The sequence below is a fragment of the Strongylocentrotus purpuratus genome, unplaced genomic scaffold (assembly GCF_000002235.5).
Source record: "Strongylocentrotus purpuratus isolate Spur 01 unplaced genomic scaffold, Spur_5.0 spur5_scaffold_1, whole genome shotgun sequence".
NCBI classification, from domain to species: domain Eukaryota; kingdom Metazoa; phylum Echinodermata; class Echinoidea; order Camarodonta; family Strongylocentrotidae; genus Strongylocentrotus; species Strongylocentrotus purpuratus.
The window spans coordinates 31,123,942-31,145,630 of NW_022145594.1; the positions used below are offsets into that span (position 1 = coordinate 31,123,942).

Sequence of the window (21,689 nt, forward strand, 5' to 3'; positions counted from 1 at the left end):
AGTAACATAAGGAGTACTATTTTATTAACCCAAAAGATGTTGAACATCATCCGCATTACACAAAAAGTACTTTCTCAAGAAGGTAGTCTAATCGAATTGTAAACTCGTGAGCACATAGTTAGCACTATTTTGTTGGTCCTCGAAATTTAAAAAATCGCACCCCCCCCCCTTGAGCGCCAGGGGGGGGGGGGGTCTCCAAAATAGGTAAAATGAATGTGTTTTTACACGTTTTTTTCCCAGGGGGACCACCGATTAGAAAATGCGGAGAGCGACAAAGATAAGGAACAAAAATATCGACAAGAAAGAAAAAGGAGAAGAAAGGGTTCAAACAAAAAATAGTTCAGGTAACTATAATACTCATGAGAAGAAAAGCGAAAGTCAAGAGTTACAACAAGAAAAGACACAGAAAGACACGATAGAAAATCGAAGAAACGAAGGTTACAAATCAATATATAAAAACTTTGGGATATTATATCAATGATCAAACTCAAGGTGTTAATTGTTTAAATCTCTTTTCTCTGAATGTGAGAGGGCTAAGAAATAAGCAAAAAAAGAAATATGTTGTTTCAATTTCTTGTTAGACAAAAGTCAAATGTAATTTTATTACAGGAAACATTTTTGACAGAATACAATTTTTTTTTTTATAAAGAATGGGGAGGTAAAACTTTTCACTCGTTTGGGACGAAGCATAGCAGGGGTCAGGCGCGTACGCAGGGGGGGGGGGGGGGTTTGGGGGTTAAACCCCCCTTTGGTATTTTTATGTGTGTAAACCCCCTAAAAAATCCCTAACCCCCCCCCCCCCTTTGGATTTTTTTTTTTTTTTTTTTATTATTAAAAAAAAAATTAAAAAAAAAAAATTACCCCCATGGCTGACCTAAGAAAGATGACCTTACACCCCCCCCCCCAACGGAGCAAAATGTCAAATTTTCAAATTTCGAGACCAAAAAAAAAAAAGTGTCCCCTTTAACTTTTTTAATGGGTGTATTTTGGACTTATTCCCCCCCCCCCCCCCTTTGGAATTTTTTTAAAATAACAAATAACAAAAAATAACAAAAATTGTGGTAATGAGTGACCCAAAAAATTGACATTACCCCCCCCCCCCCCCCAAACGAAACGAAATATCGATCGGCCAAATTTTCAATTTTTGAGACACACACAAACAAAATGTCCTCTTAACCCCCCCCCCCCCCCCCCCCCCCCCGCCGCTTATTCAGCGGCTGGCTGAGTGGTTGCGAAATTTTCGGCGTGATCTTCAAATTTAACCCCCCCCCCCACCCCCCCCCCCCCCCCCCCCCCCCCCCCCCCCTCGAAAACAACTCCTTGTTAAAGAATGAGGAATATAAAATGGGTGTTAGAAATGTTATCCGGAATGTGACATTTGAACATAGGACAGAGTCTGACACCAATTCGCAGTTTGTGTGGGACATGTGTAAATCAAAGATTCGTGATTATACTATTATGTTTGCAAAAAAAAAACGAAATTAAATGAAAGGAAAGTTTTATTTGAGTTAGTTGAAAGATTGCACGATCAAGTATGCAACGGAAGAAAAGAACAAGAAGAAGAGTTGACCAGTGTAAAAATGGAGTTAAATGCATATTACAAATATTTATGTGATGGTGCTAGAGTTAGAGCAAGGGTAACTCTGTTTGAAGAAGGGGAAAGTAATTCCAAATATTTTTTAGGTTTAGAAACAAGAAACGGTGCAAAACGATCCAACTCTTGTTTAAGGATTGGTGGAAAGTTGGAGTACGACAAGGACAAAATCTTAAAATTTATTGAGAAGTTTTACTCAAGACTCTATAGGTCAAATGAGTGTAATGAAGAATTAAAAGATTCATACTGTACATGACAGAAGTAGAAATACCACGTCTGAATAGACACGAAGCAGATGCATGCGAAGGGCTCGTTACAATGAAAGAGATTACTGAAGCGATAACAAGTATGAAACCTAATAAAGTACCAGGGTTCGACGGTTTAAGTGTAGAATTTTATTAAGAATTTTGGTCAGAAGTAAATGATGTGGTTCTTTATAGTTTGAACGAGGCTTTTGAGAAAGGACATTTAAGTTATTCAAAAGGAAAGGCGTTATTATTTTATTGTTTAAAGGTGATGGAGATAAACAGGAACTTGAAAATTGGAGACCAATAACTCTTTTAAATATAGACTACAAGATATTAGCGATGGTTTTGACCAAAAGATTACGAAATGTGTTAGCAGATATTATTAATGAAGATTGTCCCCTGTCTGCCCTACTTTTTATCCTGAGTGTCGAAGTTTTAAGCAACAGAATAAGACAGAATGTAAATATTAAAGGTATTACTATCGGAAGACACAAAACAGAAATTAAGGTAGCTCAACTGGCTGATGATATGACAATTTTTGTACAAGACGTTAAATCTGGAAGGAAGGTAATAAAAGTGAATGAAAATTTTGAAAGGGTATCGGGAATACATTTAAATACGAATAAAACTAAAGCTATATGGTTGGGCAAAACTTCTCCTTCAGAGACAATAAAGAATATAAGTTGGTGTGATACTTTTGTTAAATCTCTGGGTATATACTTCAGTAAGAATAAATCTTTGAGTATGAATATGAATTGGTCTCAAGAAAGATTCATTAAAATACAACAATATTTTAAGGGAAAGTAATTATCTTAAAAAGCCTTGTTATTTCAAAATTGATTTATACAGCTCAAGTTTTATCGTGCCATATGGAATGGATAAAAGCGTATGCAAAGTTGTTTTATAATTTTTTATGGGGTAATAGAGCAAAAGTGAAAAAGGAAAACATGATAAATACTCTTCAAAATGGAGGCATGAATATGGTTGACATGTGTACACAATTTATGTCGTTACGAATAAAATGGTTGTTTAGCTTCTTAAGTTTTAAAGAATGCCAAGAAAAGAAAGGGGATGGATAATTTTTTTTTAGTATTGGATTGAAAAATTGGGAGGGATTGATATCATTATGAATTGTAAATGTTTACCAAAATATGTGACTTCTTAAAGAGGGAAAATACATTACTTTGTACATGGTTTAATGTAAAGCGAGTTAATTATGTAAAAGATATACACCACACCTATGGAAGTGTTACAAAATAAATTATTTGGTTAAATTGTGATATCAAATTTAAAGGAAAAGCATTGTTGTATACAATGATTGGATAAAATCGGGTATATTATTTTTAGGGGATATAGTGATAGGAAATAGATTTTTGACAGTCAAAGAATTGAAAGATAAACTTATCTATTATGATGGTAGATGGTTGAGTGAATATGCCAAAATAAGAACCGCAATACAACAAAGATGGAGGCGAATCATAAAATATGGTGAACAAGTATTATGATTTTAACGATTACAAACGTAAATCAGTGATATACTCTGATTTGAACTTGAATAGTTTTGAATTATCAATACACTCTATTACTGTGAAAATAATATAAACGGAACTCATAAAATTAATCCAAAAACCATCTAGGGCGGTAGACTTCTGGAACAAAATCTTACAGACAAATTTTTCTATTAAGTGGGATTCTTTATGGTTATTTAAATTGAAATATGCTAGTGATAATTATTTGATACAATTCAACTTTAAATTTATGTATAATATTTTACCAACACCTGTTAATTTATTCAAATGGAAAATCAAAGAAAACAATTTGTGTTATTGCTGTAGAAAACCTGGTCCTATAATACATGTATTTTTTGAATGCGAACATCAAGATATTTACCGATTTTGGAACGTTATTGAAATATTATTATGTAACTCCTTCTGTAAAATTTTTAAATTCTCATCCATTTGTGTTGTATAATGGTGGTTTTCATGACGCAAAAGAAAATGTTGACTGATTTAATACTTCATTATGCTTTATTTACAATCTATAAAGCGAGTGTTGGAAATCAATTTAATAAAAATGTAGTAACTAGAATAATAAGCAAATATTTGTTTTTTATGTTGAAATACAAAATAGAAGTAGAGGAAAATAAAACTAAGACAACAGATTTAAATATTACTAAGTGGAAGAAGACAATTACTGATTTATAAATAGAGATATATTATTTGATTTGATCTCATTTAAACATGTGATTAGGTGCTTTGTTATGAATATTTATGTACTACGATGTTATCCGTGATTTTATCTGAATAAAGATTTATTTCAACAACAAAAATAAAAAAAGCCTTGGTAAAGCAGTGGTCTCGTAATCCGGTGACCCGGGTTCGAAACCATGGCGATGCGCTAGTGCCCTTACAAAAATGTGTTTATACTGAATTGTATTAATGCATGCGCATCAACACAACACCCCCCCCCCCCCATAAACGATTAGATGACTTCTTACAGCCAAACTGTTTGCTTGCTGAGTTTACAGCATTTTCATAATTTTTTTACCCCACCCGTCAATGACCAGTCGATCGGGGAAAGTCCCCGAATCTTCTAGGCTAACGTGATGTCACAGCAAGACTGTACTCCGTTCTCCAGCGAAGAGCAATTTGGACGTACACATAATAATGTCCTCAACTTTTAGTCCAGTCTCCGTGTGACTTGCATACACTTAACATGTTATTGCGCCATACGCTGAATGCATGCAGTGCGAAACTGAGAGGATAATTCAACTTCCAACAATTCAAGTTCAAACCTGATTTTGTAACTAGGTATGTATTCGATAACCGTAACGTAGAACTAGTATTTATGTAATATGTTGATACATGTAGTGAAATAAATTGACAGCATTAATTATGTGACTTTGAATGAGTAAAATTGTGAAAAGATGATTGACTTTGCCACGCCACGTAAGTCTATGTAACTTGTCTATCATATCGACAATCTACACAACTGAGGTTTGGGTGGGTGGCAATGCAGTCGGTACCGGGCCGTGCGAGCGACACGATTGCGCAGCAGTCTGGCTGGCGCTGGTGTGTGTGTAGGCCTATGTGTAATTCGGATATTACAGACATGTATCAATCAGATATTATTATTTACGTCTGGGGACCGACCTTTAATGTCACCATCCAAAAGACGTGGGTTTTGAACCTGCATTCTCGGCTGAATCAGTTTTTAGGGTCCATTGTTTAATAGCTTGATTACACTGCACAGATGCACGCTATCACGCCACAACGCCTCGTTGGGATCTTGTTAACGGTACAGGGTGCTACAAGAATTTTTTTCACCACTTGCCCTGTCGGGCAAGTGGGTTTTCAATTTACTTGCCCAAACAATATTTCCACTTGCCCAAAACTTTAAAGCGAAAAAGGACTCGAGGTTAAAGCATTTATTATCTCGTAATGATAAGTTAGTGTTTTAGATAAAAAAACAGCTGATCAACGCACGTGTGTGTCTGTGCAAGCCGCTGTCATTTGGAAACGTAGGCTAATTTTCAGCTGTTAATAATTTGGGTCAACTCTTCCATCAAGAAACGTCATGTAAATAATGGGTAATCAACTATTTTAAATAAAGTACGGACATTTTTATTTCATCATTCACTGCTATAAATATCATGCCAAAATTTGTAAATTCTTACTAAATAATAATATTGAAGATATTTTACGATAAATCTCGGATAAGTATGCGAAAACTAGACTAAACAACGTCGCTAAAACCATGAAAACAAAACAACAACGGCTTATATTCTGGGGGTCTCGATACTATTATCAAAATGACTCGCTCGGTCGGATCTTGAGACCGCAGTAATAAATTGAAAACGAGACAAAAACATTCATCTGATTTATATGAGCAGCGAGTTTTAAATAATATGTTCACAATCATTAACAGTCATTATGAATAAATATCAAACATTTGACTTTTTGTACTTACTAGAAAATCCCTGTTGTTTATTCCATTCCGATTCGCACGTGTTCATTTCCCTAGAATAATGACGTCATATTTGGCGTGATTCAACCAATCGGCAATCAGAGAATAGCAAAGGCCTGTCGGTGCGGCCTGCAGAGCTAGAGAGAGAGCGCGCGAATAAGCTCGCAGCTGGTACGATCGCGCTAGCTGTCTCTAGCTAGCTCACGGCCGGCCGTGCGTGGAGGCGGAGCGGCATTCATGGCTTGAAGTGTCACTGTTGCATGCGCGCTGAGCTAGCTGAGCTGGCTAGCTGTCTGTGAATTTTTTTCGAAATCGGAACGATCGCTTTTTTGCTTCTGGATTTTGACGACGGGTAAGAAGTTGACGGGTGAATGGTAGAGTTCTTGGACACTAGGAAATTACTGTAAAAGTATCACTTGCCCGAATCGGGCAAGTGATAATTTGATTTACTTGCCCGACGGCTCAATTTGGTTGCCCCGGGACGTCGGGCAAGCGGGTTTGTCGCGCCCTGCGGTATTTAATATGCATGCATGCCTAGCTGTCATCTAGCATCTGTTCTGTTTGAGCGTATGGTTATGATTGTCACTCTTGACAACTGTATGGTACCCTGACCTCAGTAAATTTTCTGACGTATGCCTAGTCCTTATCGTTGCATCCACCCCAAGTCTAATAATTAATATACACATCGCTCGTGCTTGCTTGCTAAAGCCGTCGAGTCTGGCACAGCTACCACGCCGAGAGCCTGAAACAATTGAAATTCATGTGCATCATACCTAATTTTTAGTTAAGTCTTAATCTCTTAAGACTTAAGAGCAATAAAATCAGAAATTAAAGTCTTACTGATACTATGCAAAATTTACTTTATTCATTTGTTTTGTCATGTTTTACTCCCAAGTATGGTTGATGTTGAAAACATTTCAAGCTAGCTAGTCTAGCGACGTGCGTTGCGCGGGCAGCTAGCATCATAGCTAGTACATGATGTACATGTAGGCCTACAGTATAATTATGTACAACGTATGTCACTATCAGATCTAACGCACGCTGCATGTATAGCTAGCGACAGCTGATGTATACATTTTGAGCTCGATAAATGCCTTAAAAATCTTGCAAAGTATTACTTTAGTTTCTGATTTTATTGCTCGTAATTACATATGCAGGTTAAATCGATGTGATAAATTATAATTGTAAGATCCCTTGTTGACCATACATTGTGAGACAAACGAATATCACTAGCGATATTATTTTCGATATCAGTTCTTGGTCACCTCGTGTATTCTCTTGTCTGTGTGATAAGATATGAAGTGCATTAATGCCAGTAGTACGCTAAAAACACATTTGCGGTTTAACTTTAAGCTGCTGCATTATACTGTGACATATATGAACCACCCGTCATGTACACTACCCTTTCTGCATCAATTTTCTTCCAGTAGGAATACTTGAGTTACCATGGCAACTGAAGAACGGGCCACTTCTCAGCCCCTCTTCAAGAACATTTCTGGTGACCTGGATGACCTCGAGGCCACGGAGATCGAGAGCTTGTGTGTGAACTGCGAGGAAAATGTAAGTTGATGTGAACGCATTTACCTGTACAGATCAAAGAGAAGATTGAGTTCTGGGCCCTATTTCATAAAGCTTGTTGTCAATAACAAGTTACAATAACTGTCATAAGCTACTGAAACAGTAGCATTCAAGTTCATTTTATTAAAAACCACACAAAACATGATATAATCTTTTACATAAAAAAGAGACTGGTATTAGTACATTAATTAACATATATTAACTTGATTACATCATAAAATGAATGGTTTAGGATTAAAGCTTGTGAGTGGGGCCCTATAGTCGACAAAATACATACATTAACACTATGGCAAGGTGAATAAAAAGAATGGAACGTATATACAAGCAAGGGATGGAAGTACTAAGCTACATAATAAAGAACCCACAAATACTCAAACACACATGTGGGCACGCATTTGATTGGCTGAGAGCAGATTTGTCATAGAAATTCAGTATTTGTTATTGATAACACATTTTATGAAACGGGGGCCCTGGACTTCTGGTTAGGCAAACAATAAATTGTGAGCTTTTTCATTCCTTTTATTAAAGTGAGAGGATATCATGGAAGCAATTTCTCCTGAAAAGATTGGCTCTTCTGACCTCTTCATACTTGAATTGTGATTAGAAATCGCTGAAGAATTTGGATCATAAGATCACGCCACGTGTGTGTTGCCACGTGTGTGTTGTCCCGTGTGTACATTTCTGTGTGAAATACATGTGACTTTAGGTAAGACCAAATCACTTTTTTTATCATCTTGATGATTTAGAAATCTCACAGCTTACACTGAGTCTTAGGTTGCTATATAATCAATCTTTTATAGATAAAGTAATATTGCATTTAGATAGTGATCCTTGAGAAAGCTTCTCCCTCCCCTCTTTCTCTCTCCTTTCTTTCTCTCTCCCTTCTTTCATCTTATCTCTTTCTCTCCCACTCTCACAGGGGACAACAAAGCTTCTCCTGACCAGGATTCCGTTCTTCAAGTCTGTCGTCATCAGTTCCTTTGACTGCCCCCACTGTCACTATACCAACAACGAGATCCAGCCGGCCAGTGCCTTGCAACCACAAGGATGTATCCACGAGGTCGAGATCAGGACGGAAAAGGTAACAAACTTTAAAATTTCAATCACTACCATGAAGGGATGCCAGTGTTAGGCAATAGCCTGAATTCAGGCCCTGGCAAGTTATTTTCAGACCATAGTTTAGGCTTTTTTGTGTACAAAATAGCTCATTCTAGGTGATTTTCAGGCCCTCTGATCAATTATAACTAGCATCCCTGTACCATGGAAGCCTTGATTTTGATTGGCTGTTGAGCCCTGTTACCATGGTAGTCAACCAAAAAATTACTTTTTTTTTTTACGAGGGCTCTTTTCAGATTTTCCCTTAAAAAAATAGCCCCCCTTAATTATTTTGCGGTGGCTATTTTGGAGCTCAGGGGGGCTTTTTTTTTTTTAAAGGCTGTATTTTTTTTAAACGCGGTTTTACCTAATTAAATTCCAAGCAAAGGCAAATATAGATACAATTGTAGCGTACATATGTCATGTAGAGTATTGCAGACATTCAGATACCCATGATTTATTCACGTTGTGTTAAACGTGTGGCTTTATGATTTACATATACATGTAACTAAAACTTGTCAAAAGGAGTGTTTTGTTTAACTGTTCGTTTTTCATATCCTAAGAAAATATTATCACTGACACGCGGGCTAGGAATTAATTTTTTTATGGGGGCTACTTTTCCCCATTGCCTAAAAAAAACCAAGGGGCTACTTCCTTAAAGCCATATTGTAAGCTGTAACAATAAGTTGTGTTTTTCCTTAGCCATCATACTACTAGCAACCAAATTGGTAGGTAATATGTTATTTAGTCTTTTTTTCTGTCCCAAATTTAATTGTTATCATGGACAATGCAATCCCATTAAAAAAAAATGTAGACCAACTCCCTTTAAAATTGTGTTATTTAGACCATTTATAACCATTAAATGTGAGTAAATATTTTTACTGTTGTCCCACATACCGATGTAGGGTCTATTTGTTATGCCGAAACATGCAAATCATGGCCTTATTTTTTTTTTTTATAGACTCTAATTCTAAAGGCCAAGCCAAAGCTAGTTTCATTTCGTAGACAGAAATTGATGTCATCATCACTCATGACAATTGGCCTGGCATCGATCGTATATAAATAATTTAATTTAATTAAACAGTTGTAAGAAAGATTCTGAGGAGTATTAACATCCTTTATATATTTATTTACGGTTTTTTTATAACAAAATTCAATTTCTGTGTACGAAACTTGCTTTATACCGATTTTACAGGAAAAAAATCCGGCATTGATTTTGCACGTTTCGTTATTACAAATATATCAGTATGTGGGACAACAGTAAAAATATACTCGCACTTAATGGTTTTAACTTATAAATAACACAATTTTAGACGGAATAACATTTTTTTTAATGGGATTGCATTGTCCATGATAAAATTAGGGCCAGAAAAAAGACTAAATAAACATATTACGTACCAATTTGGTCGCTAGCAGTTGAGCTCTCGTCACTCGCAAATACTTATTTGCTTCATACAAGGAGCGTGCGGGCGCGCGCTGGAGCTGAGCTAGTACGTTTCTGTGTATTGTGAACGTGTGCGAACTGCGTATGCATTCATGCTGTGCGCGAAACTACATCGGGGCCGGTGGCCTGTCCGGCCGCCGGGAGCTTAGGCGCAGGCAGGCGGATACCGCTGTAGATCTAGCTACAGTAGGTACGACCGCCGATCCGCTGCAACTCACAAAACTTTTAAAATGTTGATGGAAGTTTCTAGTTTTGGAGTTGGTAGTTGGAACGGAGATTTCACTCAGACACATCAATAAATTGGTTTATTAATTCATAGGGAATATCAATTTATGGCGGGGGCGATTTTTCAAGATATATTGATTTTTTTTCGCCCTCGTCTTGATTTTTACCGTGGCGATTTCAGAGGTTTAGGGGGCGAATCGCCCGTCGCCACCGTGTATTTTTTTCGTTGATGGTAGTTGCCATTGATGGCAAAGTTACCATCAATGGTAAGTTTCATGCAACGGGCCCTGGCCTTACTGTGAGTGGGCACTGATGCATAGCCAGCTGACTGTTACATGTATCTATTAGGTCGAGATCAAGACAGAAGAGTGGCCCTGTTCAGACTATAAGAATTTATATGAAATTTGTATAAAGAAAAACAATAAGAATATTTGTAGTGTGAAAGGGGGGGGGGTACAGACTTGAGAACCACATTGTATTTTAAAGAAACTAGTTTTGAAGAAGTAAATGAAAGTGATCAGTGGACGCTCATGATAGCCCCGTTCAGTCATATGATCCCCGTATGATGCGACGTTCAGAATAGAATGGGACCCTGATTCTTTATCACTTTTCCTTTTGAATTGATGCACAAACATGTGTTACACTAAACAATGTTTCAGTTCAGGATGGGGTAGGACTTTGCATGACCAAGCACTGATGATTTGCCAGCTGTCATGTTAGCTGACCTCTTCAAATCTAGTTTCTTCTAATGTATGTACTGCTCCTTTATACAATGATCATTTATCCAATACTCAAGCATGTGTCCATGCGCCTAACTCTATGGTGATCCAGAGCTGCCAACTATTCCGTTTTTGCCGGAATTACTCTGTTTATTCCTCCAAATTACTGTACTACGTTTTTTAATAAATGTTTTTATTTTTTTTATTTTTTATTTTTTATTTTTTTACATACCGCACGTCAAACAACTTCCCTAAAATGGTGATTTGATCACAAATTCAATAGAAAACTAATTTTAAAATCTACTTGAAGAGAAAAATATTCAAAAAAAAATTAAATGCCGATAATACTAAAATAACCACCAAAAAAATTACCTGCTCGTATGGAAAAAACAGCATGATGAATGAACTGCATTGGAAGTTTCGCGCGTGGTTGTAAGTTTCGTTTTTATGAATTCCTTTTTTTTGCTTGAAATTCCTTTTTTTTTGCCATCATGATTCCTTTTTTTGGTCGCACAAGGTTGGCAGCTCTGGTGATCTAACATTTGCTCAGCCAACCAACTGCTCTGGGTTTTATTTTGTCATAGTATTTAGGGTTAAGGTTAGGCTGCAGTTGGGTTTCGGCTTAGAGTCATGGTTAGGATTAGGGTTAGGGTTAGGCTTATGTGTAGTTTTTGGGCCAGGGTTAAAGTTAAGAATTCGGTTAGTATATGAAATTACAGCAGAACAAATTGTGGGAGGAGCATGTTATACAACTTTTGAAATATGAGGGTTCTTTATATAACACTCCTTTGAATTTGTATCATATAAATATCCTGTAGTATGACGAGGCAATTGTTTTTCCTTTGCTTTTGTCTATCAACAGGATATGGACAGGCAAGTTATTAGGACAAACTCTGCATCTGTGCGTATTCCAGAACTGGATTTTGAAATCCCTGGTTTCACTCAAAAAGGATGTAAGTATAAACTGAAGATCTTACTCTTTATATTTGTCTCTATCTCTCTTGCTCCCTGTCTCCCCCTCTCTCTCTCCCTCCCTCCCCCTCCCCCTCTCTCTCTCTCCCTTCCTTCTTCGCTCCTTCTCTCATCAAAATACTGTTTAAATCAAATTATAGTACTGTGATATTATATAGGACTGGGCAAACATAAATTGACTGAATGTAACCAGGACTTTGCAGATGATTTAAACTTATTTTATACACGATTTGATTGCAATGATTTTCATGATCAAAATGAATGCTTGAGTAAATCCTTGTTAAGTAAAATCACAAGTAATGTTGGCATTGTAATATCAGAGCTAGATGTGAGGAACATCTTAAGAAGAGTAAAAGTAAACAAGGCCACTGGACCTGATGACATCTCAAATCGGATTCTTAAAACTTGTTATCAACAATTAGCTCCTATTTTTACGAGATTATATCAGTTAACTTTGGATCTAGGTGTAATACCACAAATATGGAAAACATCTTCGATTATACCAGTTCCAAAAGGGAATAGGAAAGGCAGAAGCACAGATCTGAATGCCTTTTGCCCTGTAGCACTCACATCTAATGTCATGAAATGTTTGGAAAGGTTAATTTTGAAACATCTATTGAGTCAAGCTGGCTCATTTATTGACCCCTTTCAATTTGCTTATAGACAGAATAGGGGAGTTGAGGACGCTGTTCTTGTCCTTCTTTATGGAATATATAGTCATTTAGATATCCCCAAATCATATGTAAGATGTACCTTCATTGACCTCTCTAGTGCTTTTAATACCATAACTCCTCACCTTTTAATAAATAAACTGATAGAAATGGAGGTTGATGTTAAAATAGTGCTCTGGGTTCATAACTTTCTAACAAATAGACAACAATCAGTAAGACTTGGAAATATTAAATCCCCTACTTTGTTAACCAATACAGGAGCTCCACAAGGGTGTGTCCTTTCTCACTCATTTTCACTGTATACCAGTGATTGCGCTAGTACCAGTCAATGTTCATTTATAAAGTATGCTGATGACACTGCCATCACAGGTTTCATTAAGGGAGGAAATAGTGAGAATGAGTATTTTTGTCAAGTTACCGGTAATCAGTTTGTTGAATGGTGCGATCGACACAACCTATATTTGAATGTTCAAAAAAACCAAAGAGATTATTATAGACTTTTGACGTGACGTTAATCATATCCTTTTGTATATTCATGAACAGGCAATCGAACACGTACATGAATATAAGTATCTTGGTAAGTATCTTGTACCTTGATTGATGATAAGCTACGATTTAATAAGAACACCAACGCTGTACACAGTAGAGCTACATGTAATCAACGGATGTTTTTTCTAAGGAAGCTCAAAAAATTTAACGTTGACAGGACGATCTTGCATCTTTTCTATCAGTCTATCATTCAAAGTGTTCTTCTATTCAATCTCATTTGTTTTTATGGAAATCTCACACAAGCAGACAAAACTAAACTCGAACATCCGAGGAAAATTGCTCAACGTATTATCGCCATTGAATTACCACCCCTATCAGTTTTGTTTGAAGATCGCTTATTGACTAAAATAAATTCTATTATGAAAGACCCATCACATCCACTATTTTCTTGTTTTACTTTTAACCGCTCAGGAATCCGCCTGCGTGTACCAATTACCCGTAGAGCCAGATACAGAAATTCTTTTATTCCAAATTCCATGCACATCTATAATGCACAAGTAACACAAAATTCTCAGCTTTAAGCGAAATAATAGCGATTATGATTATTTGTTAACTTTTTTTCTACCCACCCAGTAAATAAACTTGTAGGGATTGGGTTGGAAAGTTTTCCACCTTATCACCTTTGTGGGTCAAAACATCCGTTGTTTAGCTCTGCTGCTGATTTTGTTGTATTTTTCTGTCATGCATTATAATCTGATTGTAAATTATGCCATCTCTCCTTCTCTATCTCTCCCCTTTCCCTTTGGACCCTTACCAACTCTCCCTATATTTCTCTCTTTTATCAGTCCTTCGAGCTTGAGCTCTCTTCTCCTTTCTCTTTCTGCTCGTATTTCGATTGTGATGCTGCTCCTATTCTACTTTCATATTCACATCTATATTAATACCTGAATTTATTCATGATGTGATTCAGAATTGTATTTAAAATTCTTGCTATGTATAAGTCATATAACTGTTTTTTCATGTTTTGTGCTGAAAGCCGGAGGACCGTACCTGCTCATAGACTTTTTCTTATCGAGTCTTGACGCCCTTCTGGCTTTCAGCACACGACACCATGTTTTTGTCTTATGTTTTATGTATTACATGCTATACCAATGGAAAACAAATTTCTGTATTATATTATGGACAATAAAATCTTGAATCTTGACATTTATTATAAGAAATTTAATTTCAAAAGTAAGAACAATCATCTTTGTCAAACCCATCATTCTTATCATGGTTATTATTAAATATCATCATAAACTTTGTCTCTCTTTTCTTGTCTCTATCAGGAGGAAGAAGATAGAAGAAGAAGAAAGTTTTCTTGATCTGGAAGGGCTTAGGAATCTTCAAACGAACAAGGTTTGTACCTGCTTTATTCAAGGTTTTAAGGCTCAAGCGAATTCTTGATGGTGCTTTTAAAGCCAGTGGGTCGTCAGTTTCAATGTGCAGAAGGTCATAATTTGCGGACACCAGATTTGGTGGAAATACAGTCAAACCTGTCTTAACGACCACCTGTCTATAACGACCACCTATCCATAACGACCACTTAAAATCCCCCGTAAGATTTGGTGTTGCGAAGATACAGTTACAATGAGTTATCAATTTTGCATTACAATATAATAATATATGTATATGCTGTGTATAGATATGATACAATACATATTGATTGATATTTCACAGGTAATATAGTCACATGGATAAAACAAAAATTAAAAAACAAGTGGGATTATTTTCTGATGAAAAATGCCAAAATGAGTACACTGTCTCTTTTCTGGGTCATTAACTTATTTCTGTAAGTGATGTTTAACTTATAATTTGCAGTAAAGATTCTGTCCACTTACAACATACATAGAGTTTGCATTGTGGAATTCTGGAGCATTCATACAGATACACATACTTGTTTTCATACCGCTTTACTAACATATTCAATTTATGGATATTTCTTTCCTGGGGACCTAGTGATGAGTTATTCCAGTAACCTGTTATTAATGAATGAATGAACTACATACAATACTTGGAATCCAGTCTGCACACATTACGTGTTGCTATATCTTGCAAGCCTCTGGCAAGATTTTCAGGTTGTCAGGAACAAGTTTTGTTTATAAAAAGTATGCATAAAATTTGAATATGTTACTAAACCGGTATATTGAAGTGGCATGAATATAATGCATGAGACATTATTGATCCTTGACATTTGTTTGGCCATTGTTTGACCTTTAACCCATTGACAGGAAACAGCAGAGAGCTCTAGACCGGAGGAGATCATGGAGTCATCGGTTGATGCTAACGAGTGGAGGTTAGAGGTCAAGAGGGTGACCCCATCCCTAAAGGTACTATTGTCTTTGAAATGAATGGGCTGTCCCATATTGCCTCCATTACTGACCGTATTACAACATAGAGTACTTAAAAAACAGAGAGTTTCCTTCCATGAACTTTCCAGAACTTTGCCACTCTCCCCCAGGTGACGGAAATGGGTTCCCGTTAGGAAGTAATTCCTTGAATGATTTAGTGGCCTATTATGGCAGCTGAGATAAAGCTGGGGAAAATCTTCTCCCCCTCTCTCTCATTCTTCCTAAACTTATTTTCCTTGCCTACCTCTCCAACCTCTCCTCCTCCTTTACTCCATCTGCTTGCCTTTTCTCCCCTCTTCTCTCTTTACCCCCCCCCTACTTTCTCCTTTTCTTCCACTCTGTCTATTCCAAGTGGAATGACTTATTTACACTCGTTTACACTTTATCTCCCACCTATAATGTACCCTCTACTTTCTCCTCTCTTTCACATTTTCTTACATCGTTTCCTACTCCGAGCCTTTACCCACATGTTCAGAAAATCATAATCCCCGTAATTAATTTTTGTTGCCAACCTATGCATGATTAATAATTGTTACTATACATGATTGATATATGAATGAATGTATATTGATCAATGATTAATTATACATGATTAATATATAATTGTTATTATGCATGATTGATATATATTTGTAACTGTAATGCATTATTGTTTGTATATGTTTTATATGTAGTGCGACCTGCCATGGTTTCGGAAAGGGAACATGGACCTGGGGGGTGTTTCACAAAGATTCTAAGTTGAGCTTATCTCTAAGTTGGACTTAAAAATTATGGAAAGCCATTAGCATCTTTGAAAATATTTTGTAAAAGTTATTTTGAAAGGCATAAAATGTTGATTCAAATCATTCATATTTTCTATCATCAAGGAGATTTCATGTTCTTGATGTGGATTTTATAAAAAAGTCTAAAATAATTTAATTTTTGCTTTTGAATATATTTCATTTTAAGGCTCCAATGTCTGTCCATAATTTTTAAGTCCAACTTAGTGTTAAGTTCTACTTAGGATCTTTGTGAAACACCCCCCAGGTCTTGAATGTACACATGTATTCCTTGTATATGAAATAAAGGCATGATTTAACAACATTATTATTATCATCATCATCATCATCATCAAAAATGTATTATTATTATTATCATTGTTATTATTTCCTTGAAAGGTCCACATTAGAACAGATAACAAGGACTGGAGAACACACGTGGATCAGATGCATCTACACAAAGATGGGATTGAGACGGCTCTCTCAGAGACTAAGGTAAGTGTTGATCAAAGCAAGATTGTAGGAGTTTGTCAGCCTTAATGTTGAATAAAAAGAACAATCACAATGCCAACAACATATACATGTAAAAGAGAAAATTAACAAGTATAAATCACAAACGAATACAAATATGGTTGCATTTGCAAAGGCCACAGGCCTGTCAATGGCTATCACCATTACACAAAATATGATATTTGTATATATATATATATATATCTACCCAGTATATTAAAAAAAAAGGCATTTAAGATATTATTAAGAAGCACAAGAACTAGTTGTCAACTAGGATTCATACCGTAAATGGCAATATAAATCAGTTGAAAATTAAGTATTTATAAAGAATATTAAAAAAAAACAATATTAACTTTAAAAAAAACAACAAAAAAAACAAATCTTTTAAAGCCCGCCTGCACTACTTTAGGCAGGAAGGATTGGGCCACCCAGCGTAGTCACTGACCGGTGGTTATCTCATCAAATCAGCTCTCAATTAACATAAGAAAAAGGGGATCATGGGGGACCAGCGGTCACCAATTAGGCATTATTTGCTATATAGAGGCAGGGCGCGACAAACCCGCTTGCCCGACGTCCCGGGGCAACCAAATTGAGCCGTCGGGCAAGTAAATCAAATTATCACTTGCCCGATTCGGGCAAGTGATACTTTTACAGTAATTTCCTAGTGTCCAAGAACTCTACCATTCACCCGTCAACTTCTTACCCGTCGTCAAAATCCAGAAGCAAAAAAGCGATCGTTCCGATTTCGAAAAAACTTCACAGACAGCTAGCCAGCTCAGCTAGCTCAGCGCGCATGCAACAGTGACACTTCATCAAGCCATGAATGCCGCTCCGCCTCCACGCACGGCCGGCCGTGAGCTAGCTAGAGACAGCTAGCGCGATCGTACCAGCTGCGAGCTTATTCGCGCTCTCTCTCTCTAGCTCTGCAGGCCGCACCGACAGGCCTTTGCTATTCTCTGATTGCCGATTGGTTGAATCACGCCAAATATGACGTCATTATTCTAGGGAAATGAACACGTGCGAATCGGAATGGAATAAACAACAGGGATTTTCTAGTAAGTACAAAAAGTCAAATGTTTGATATTTATTCATAATGACTGTTAATGATTGTGAACATATTATTTAAAACTCGCTGCTCATATAAATCAGATGAATGTTTTTGTCTCGTTTTCAATTTATTACTGCAGTCTCAAGATCCGACCGAGCGAGTCATTTTGATAATAGTATCGAGACCCCCAGAATATAAGCCGTTGTTGTTTTGTTTTCATGGTTTTAGCGACGTTGTTTAGTCTAGTTTTCGCATACTTATCCGAGATTTATCGTAAAATATCTTCAATATTATTATTTAGTAAGAATTTACAAATTTTGGCATGATATTTATAGCAGTGAATGATGAAATAAAAATGTCCGTACTTTATTTAAAATAGTTGATTACCCATTATTTACATGACGTTTCTTGATGGAAGAGTTGACCCAAATTATTAACAGCTGAAAATTAGCCTACGTTTCCAAATGACAGCGGCTTGCACAGACACACACGTGCGTTGATCAGCTGTTTTTTCTCGATTGTGCTAGTAAACATGGAGGCACCGCCAGCCAAGAAAGCGAACTACTTTTTCGCTTTAAAGTTTTGGGCAAGTGGAAATATTGTTTGGGCAAGTAAATTGAAAACCCACTTGCCCGACAGGGCAAGTGGTGAAAAAAATTCTTGTAGCACCCTGAGGCGCAAGTAGCTATAAGTTGTGCAGTGGGGCTTTAAACACGGCAAGTAAAGGACAGATTTTACTTCATTGCTTAAGGAATTCTTTCATATCACCTCCATATTTATCATTTATCAGGGTTACCTTGACAAACTGCACAAGTAAGAATTGATGAGAAAAATTGCTAGTGAGGGAAAACATTTGATTTCATTGCTTAGTGAATACCTTCATATCACCTCCATATTTATCATTTACCAGGGTTACCTTGACAAACTGCACAAGTAAGAATTGATGAGAAAAATGGCTAGTGAGGGACAACGTTTGATTTCATTGCTTAAGGGATACCTTCATATCACCTCTATATTTATCATTTATCAGGGTTACCTTGACAAACTGCACAAGTAAGAATTGATGAGATAAATGGCTAGTGAGGGAAAACATTTGATTTCATTGCTTAGTGAATACCTTCATATCACCTCCATATTTATCATTTACCAGGGTTACCTTGACAAACTGCACAAGTAAGAATTGATGAGAAAAATGGCTAGTGAGGGACAACATTTGATTTCTTTGCTTAAGGGATTCCTTCATATCACCTCCATATTTATCATTTACCAGGGTTACCTTGACAAACTGCACAAGGAGATCACAAGGACGTTGGAGAAGATAGGGAGCAGAGAGAAATACATCAACAACCAGCTTGAGCATCTACTACAGGACTTCAGAGGAACACAAGATGGTTTAGCTGAGGTAAGTCTGCAGAGGTGTTGTGGTCTAGTAGATGAGTCTCCGCAATGCCAACCACAAGGTATGGGGTTCGAATCCCTGTTGAAGCACTTATGTTACAACTAGTTAATGTACCATCATCTTACCATCATATCACTGTGAAATTCCCATCATGTTTATGCTCATATTACTGTTGTATTACTTTCTTAGTAATACATGTATTGTGGTACATGTTCCAACATATTGCTGTTGTATAACTTTCTTAGTACTATCATGGTACCAATACATTAATGTTGTATTACTTCCTAGTACTATCATGGTACCAACATAAAACTGTTGTATTAATTTCTTGGTACTATCATGGTACCAACATACATATTACTGTTGTATTACTTTCTTGGTACTAACATATTACTGTTGTATTACTTTCTTGGTACTATCATGGTACCAAAGTATCACATTTACCTTCATATATTCTTCAATATACTGTCAAATTTGTTAGCATATCAATGTTCATTATTACTTTTATATTACTGTGAAATTACAGTCATATTTACCTTCATATTTTCTTCACATTACCTACATACAGTGTAGTTCTGTTAAATTACCATCATATTAAACTTCATATCACCCCCAATATTACCTTTGTGTTACTGGCAAAATACCATCGCTTTAACTTCTGGCTCTCAGTAAACAATGACCCCTTCAAATTACCATGATATTACCAGTCATGATACTGTAATGTTACTGCCATATTGTCTGTGCACAGTATTACCATCATAAGTTTAGTCTGTCATTTTAAAGCCCACCACAAATTATACAGTCCGATTTCGGAAGTAATTTGCAATAGCATTTGATATGAACATTCCAACATGTTATCTTCATGTTGTTTTCATATCACCTTCACACCAACGTCATATTACCATCTTACATTTGTTACTGTTGTACAGGTGAAGGAACAATACAGGCAGGTTAGTGGATGAGTGACAGAAAGAACCAGCCAGCTATCTTCATATTACATTCATCTTACTATAATGTTACCTTTATGTTGCTAATATATCACCTTCACATCAACGTCATATTACCATCTTACATTTGTTATTGTTGTACAGGTGAAGGAACAGTACAGGCAGGCCAGCGGTGGAGTGACAGAACGAACGAGACAACTTGCTGAAGTGACAGAAGAATTGGAACGGATAAAACAAGAGATGGAAGAGAGGGGGTCAAGCATGACCGATGGATGTAAGTTGAACTTTCTTTTTGTAAACTTTTGTTAGAGGTTTGAGGAAGCGAGTAAGTTTATTTGGTAGGGTGTCTATCTGTTTAACAATAGATTGAATATGAATCCAGCTCAGGCAGATGGGGTGAAGCGTGCATTATGTGTTAACATGCCCCTCCCCTGGCCCATAGGCATAGGTGGGGTTACAGTCGAGAACTCTGTCCCTCAGATAGGATGTTAATGGGAGGCCCATGTGGAGGAGAGCTGCTAGCTCTCGATGTTCAGAACCCACTGCACTATTTTACGATAGATTAAGGGGAAACCCGTGTTCAGAGGTACACCTGCACATCCCAAACCAGCAGTATGTTTTTCTGTTTACGTTTTTCCTTTCACAAAAAATAATTAGTTAATTTCATTATGTATGTATACGGAAGTGTCTTAGTCGAGTGGTTTAAGCACTTGACTTGAAATGCACAGGTTGTGGGTTTGATCCCTGACATGGCACTAATGTCCTTTGGCAAGGCGTTATATCTACATTTGCCACTCCTGATAGGATGACAAAAGCTTTTGTGTTAGTAATTGCCATATCCACTCACTGTGACCATGGCAGGAATACTCCCCAGGGAGTGGAGTTGGTGCACATTGTGTGTGAATGAATCCGATGATCGGGGTAATAATATCAGTACAGCGCTCAGAGACGTTTTTATTATTATTATTATTATTTATTTATCTTGCAGCTCCGTTGGTGAAGATCAAGCAAGCTCTCCAGCGTCTGAAGAACGAGGTCATCCAGATGGATGTCAGGGTAGGGGTCGTGGAGCAAAACCTTCTTCAAGCAAAGCTCAAAGACAAGACTAACATGCAAAGGGATATGAATAAACCCATCGGAAATGGAAATGAATATGATTATTAAAAGGGATAAACACGATCGCATCTATTGTACATCCGGCCATAGATATCATGTTCTGATTACCGGTATGTAGTATGTCGTTGTAATTATCACACATTTCAATAGGAGACTATTGAAATTGCTTTAGGTTGATCTTCCAAAGTAAATGCGATCCAGATTATAAAAGTTTGGGTTGTAAATAACACAGACTATAGGCTAAACATTTAAGCAAAGTTGGAAGAGAAGAATGCAGATTACTATAGGAGTTTAAAATAGGGGTTGTGGAGCAAAACTTCCGAGGAAAGCTGAAAGATAAGATTGTCATACAAAGAGGTGTGAATAAATCTATTTGTAATGCTAATGAATATGATTGTAAAAAGTAAAAAGTAAATGGGATATGATTGGTACAGGCTACAGACAGCGCAAAGATGAAGGAGAAATAGAGTGGTGAAGTGTGACGTCATCAAAAATCTATTTTTAGAATTTCTCAATTTCT

At 36.7% G+C, this 21,689-nt stretch overlaps 1 protein-coding gene across 4 annotated transcripts; it reads left to right on the top strand.

Annotated features, from left to right (window-relative positions):
- Nucleotides 1–4,574: 4,574 nt before the first annotated feature.
- LOC594705 (intraflagellar transport protein 57 homolog) lies at nucleotides 4,575–21,644 on the top strand. 4 transcript variants are annotated; one of them, XM_030978049.1, is made up of 11 exons: nucleotides 4,575–4,652; nucleotides 7,236–7,368; nucleotides 8,306–8,467; nucleotides 11,732–11,822; nucleotides 13,056–13,089; nucleotides 14,330–14,399; nucleotides 15,272–15,370; nucleotides 16,549–16,644; nucleotides 18,978–19,109; nucleotides 20,198–20,327; nucleotides 21,042–21,644. In XM_030978049.1, the coding sequence occupies exons 7-11, from the start codon at nucleotides 15,305–15,307 to the stop codon at nucleotides 21,215–21,217; spliced, it is 600 nt and encodes a 199-aa protein (XP_030833909.1). In that variant the 5' UTR covers nucleotides 4,575–4,652; nucleotides 7,236–7,368; nucleotides 8,306–8,467; nucleotides 11,732–11,822; nucleotides 13,056–13,089; nucleotides 14,330–14,399; nucleotides 15,272–15,304; the 3' UTR covers nucleotides 21,218–21,644. The 4 variants fall into 4 exon arrangements, with proteins under 4 accessions (XP_030833909.1, XP_030833907.1, XP_030833910.1 ...); XM_030978047.1 differs by lacking the exon at nucleotides 13,056–13,089; XM_030978048.1 differs by lacking the exon at nucleotides 13,056–13,089 and having other exon boundaries at nucleotides 4,590–4,652; nucleotides 7,239–7,368.
- The last annotated feature ends 45 nt before the right edge of the window (nucleotides 21,645–21,689 follow it).

What these genes read in the sequence shown, in the direction of transcription:
- LOC594705 (XM_030978047.1), top strand. An exon ending in CGGCTCTCTCAGAGACTAAG is followed by an intron (nt 16,645 to 18,977) that starts GTAAGTGTTGAT and finishes ATCATTTACCAG; the next exon opens with GGTTACCTTGACAAACTGCA. An exon ending in GTCAAGCATGACCGATGGAT is followed by an intron (nt 20,328 to 21,041) that starts GTAAGTTGAACT and finishes TTTATCTTGCAG; the next exon opens with CTCCGTTGGTGAAGATCAAG.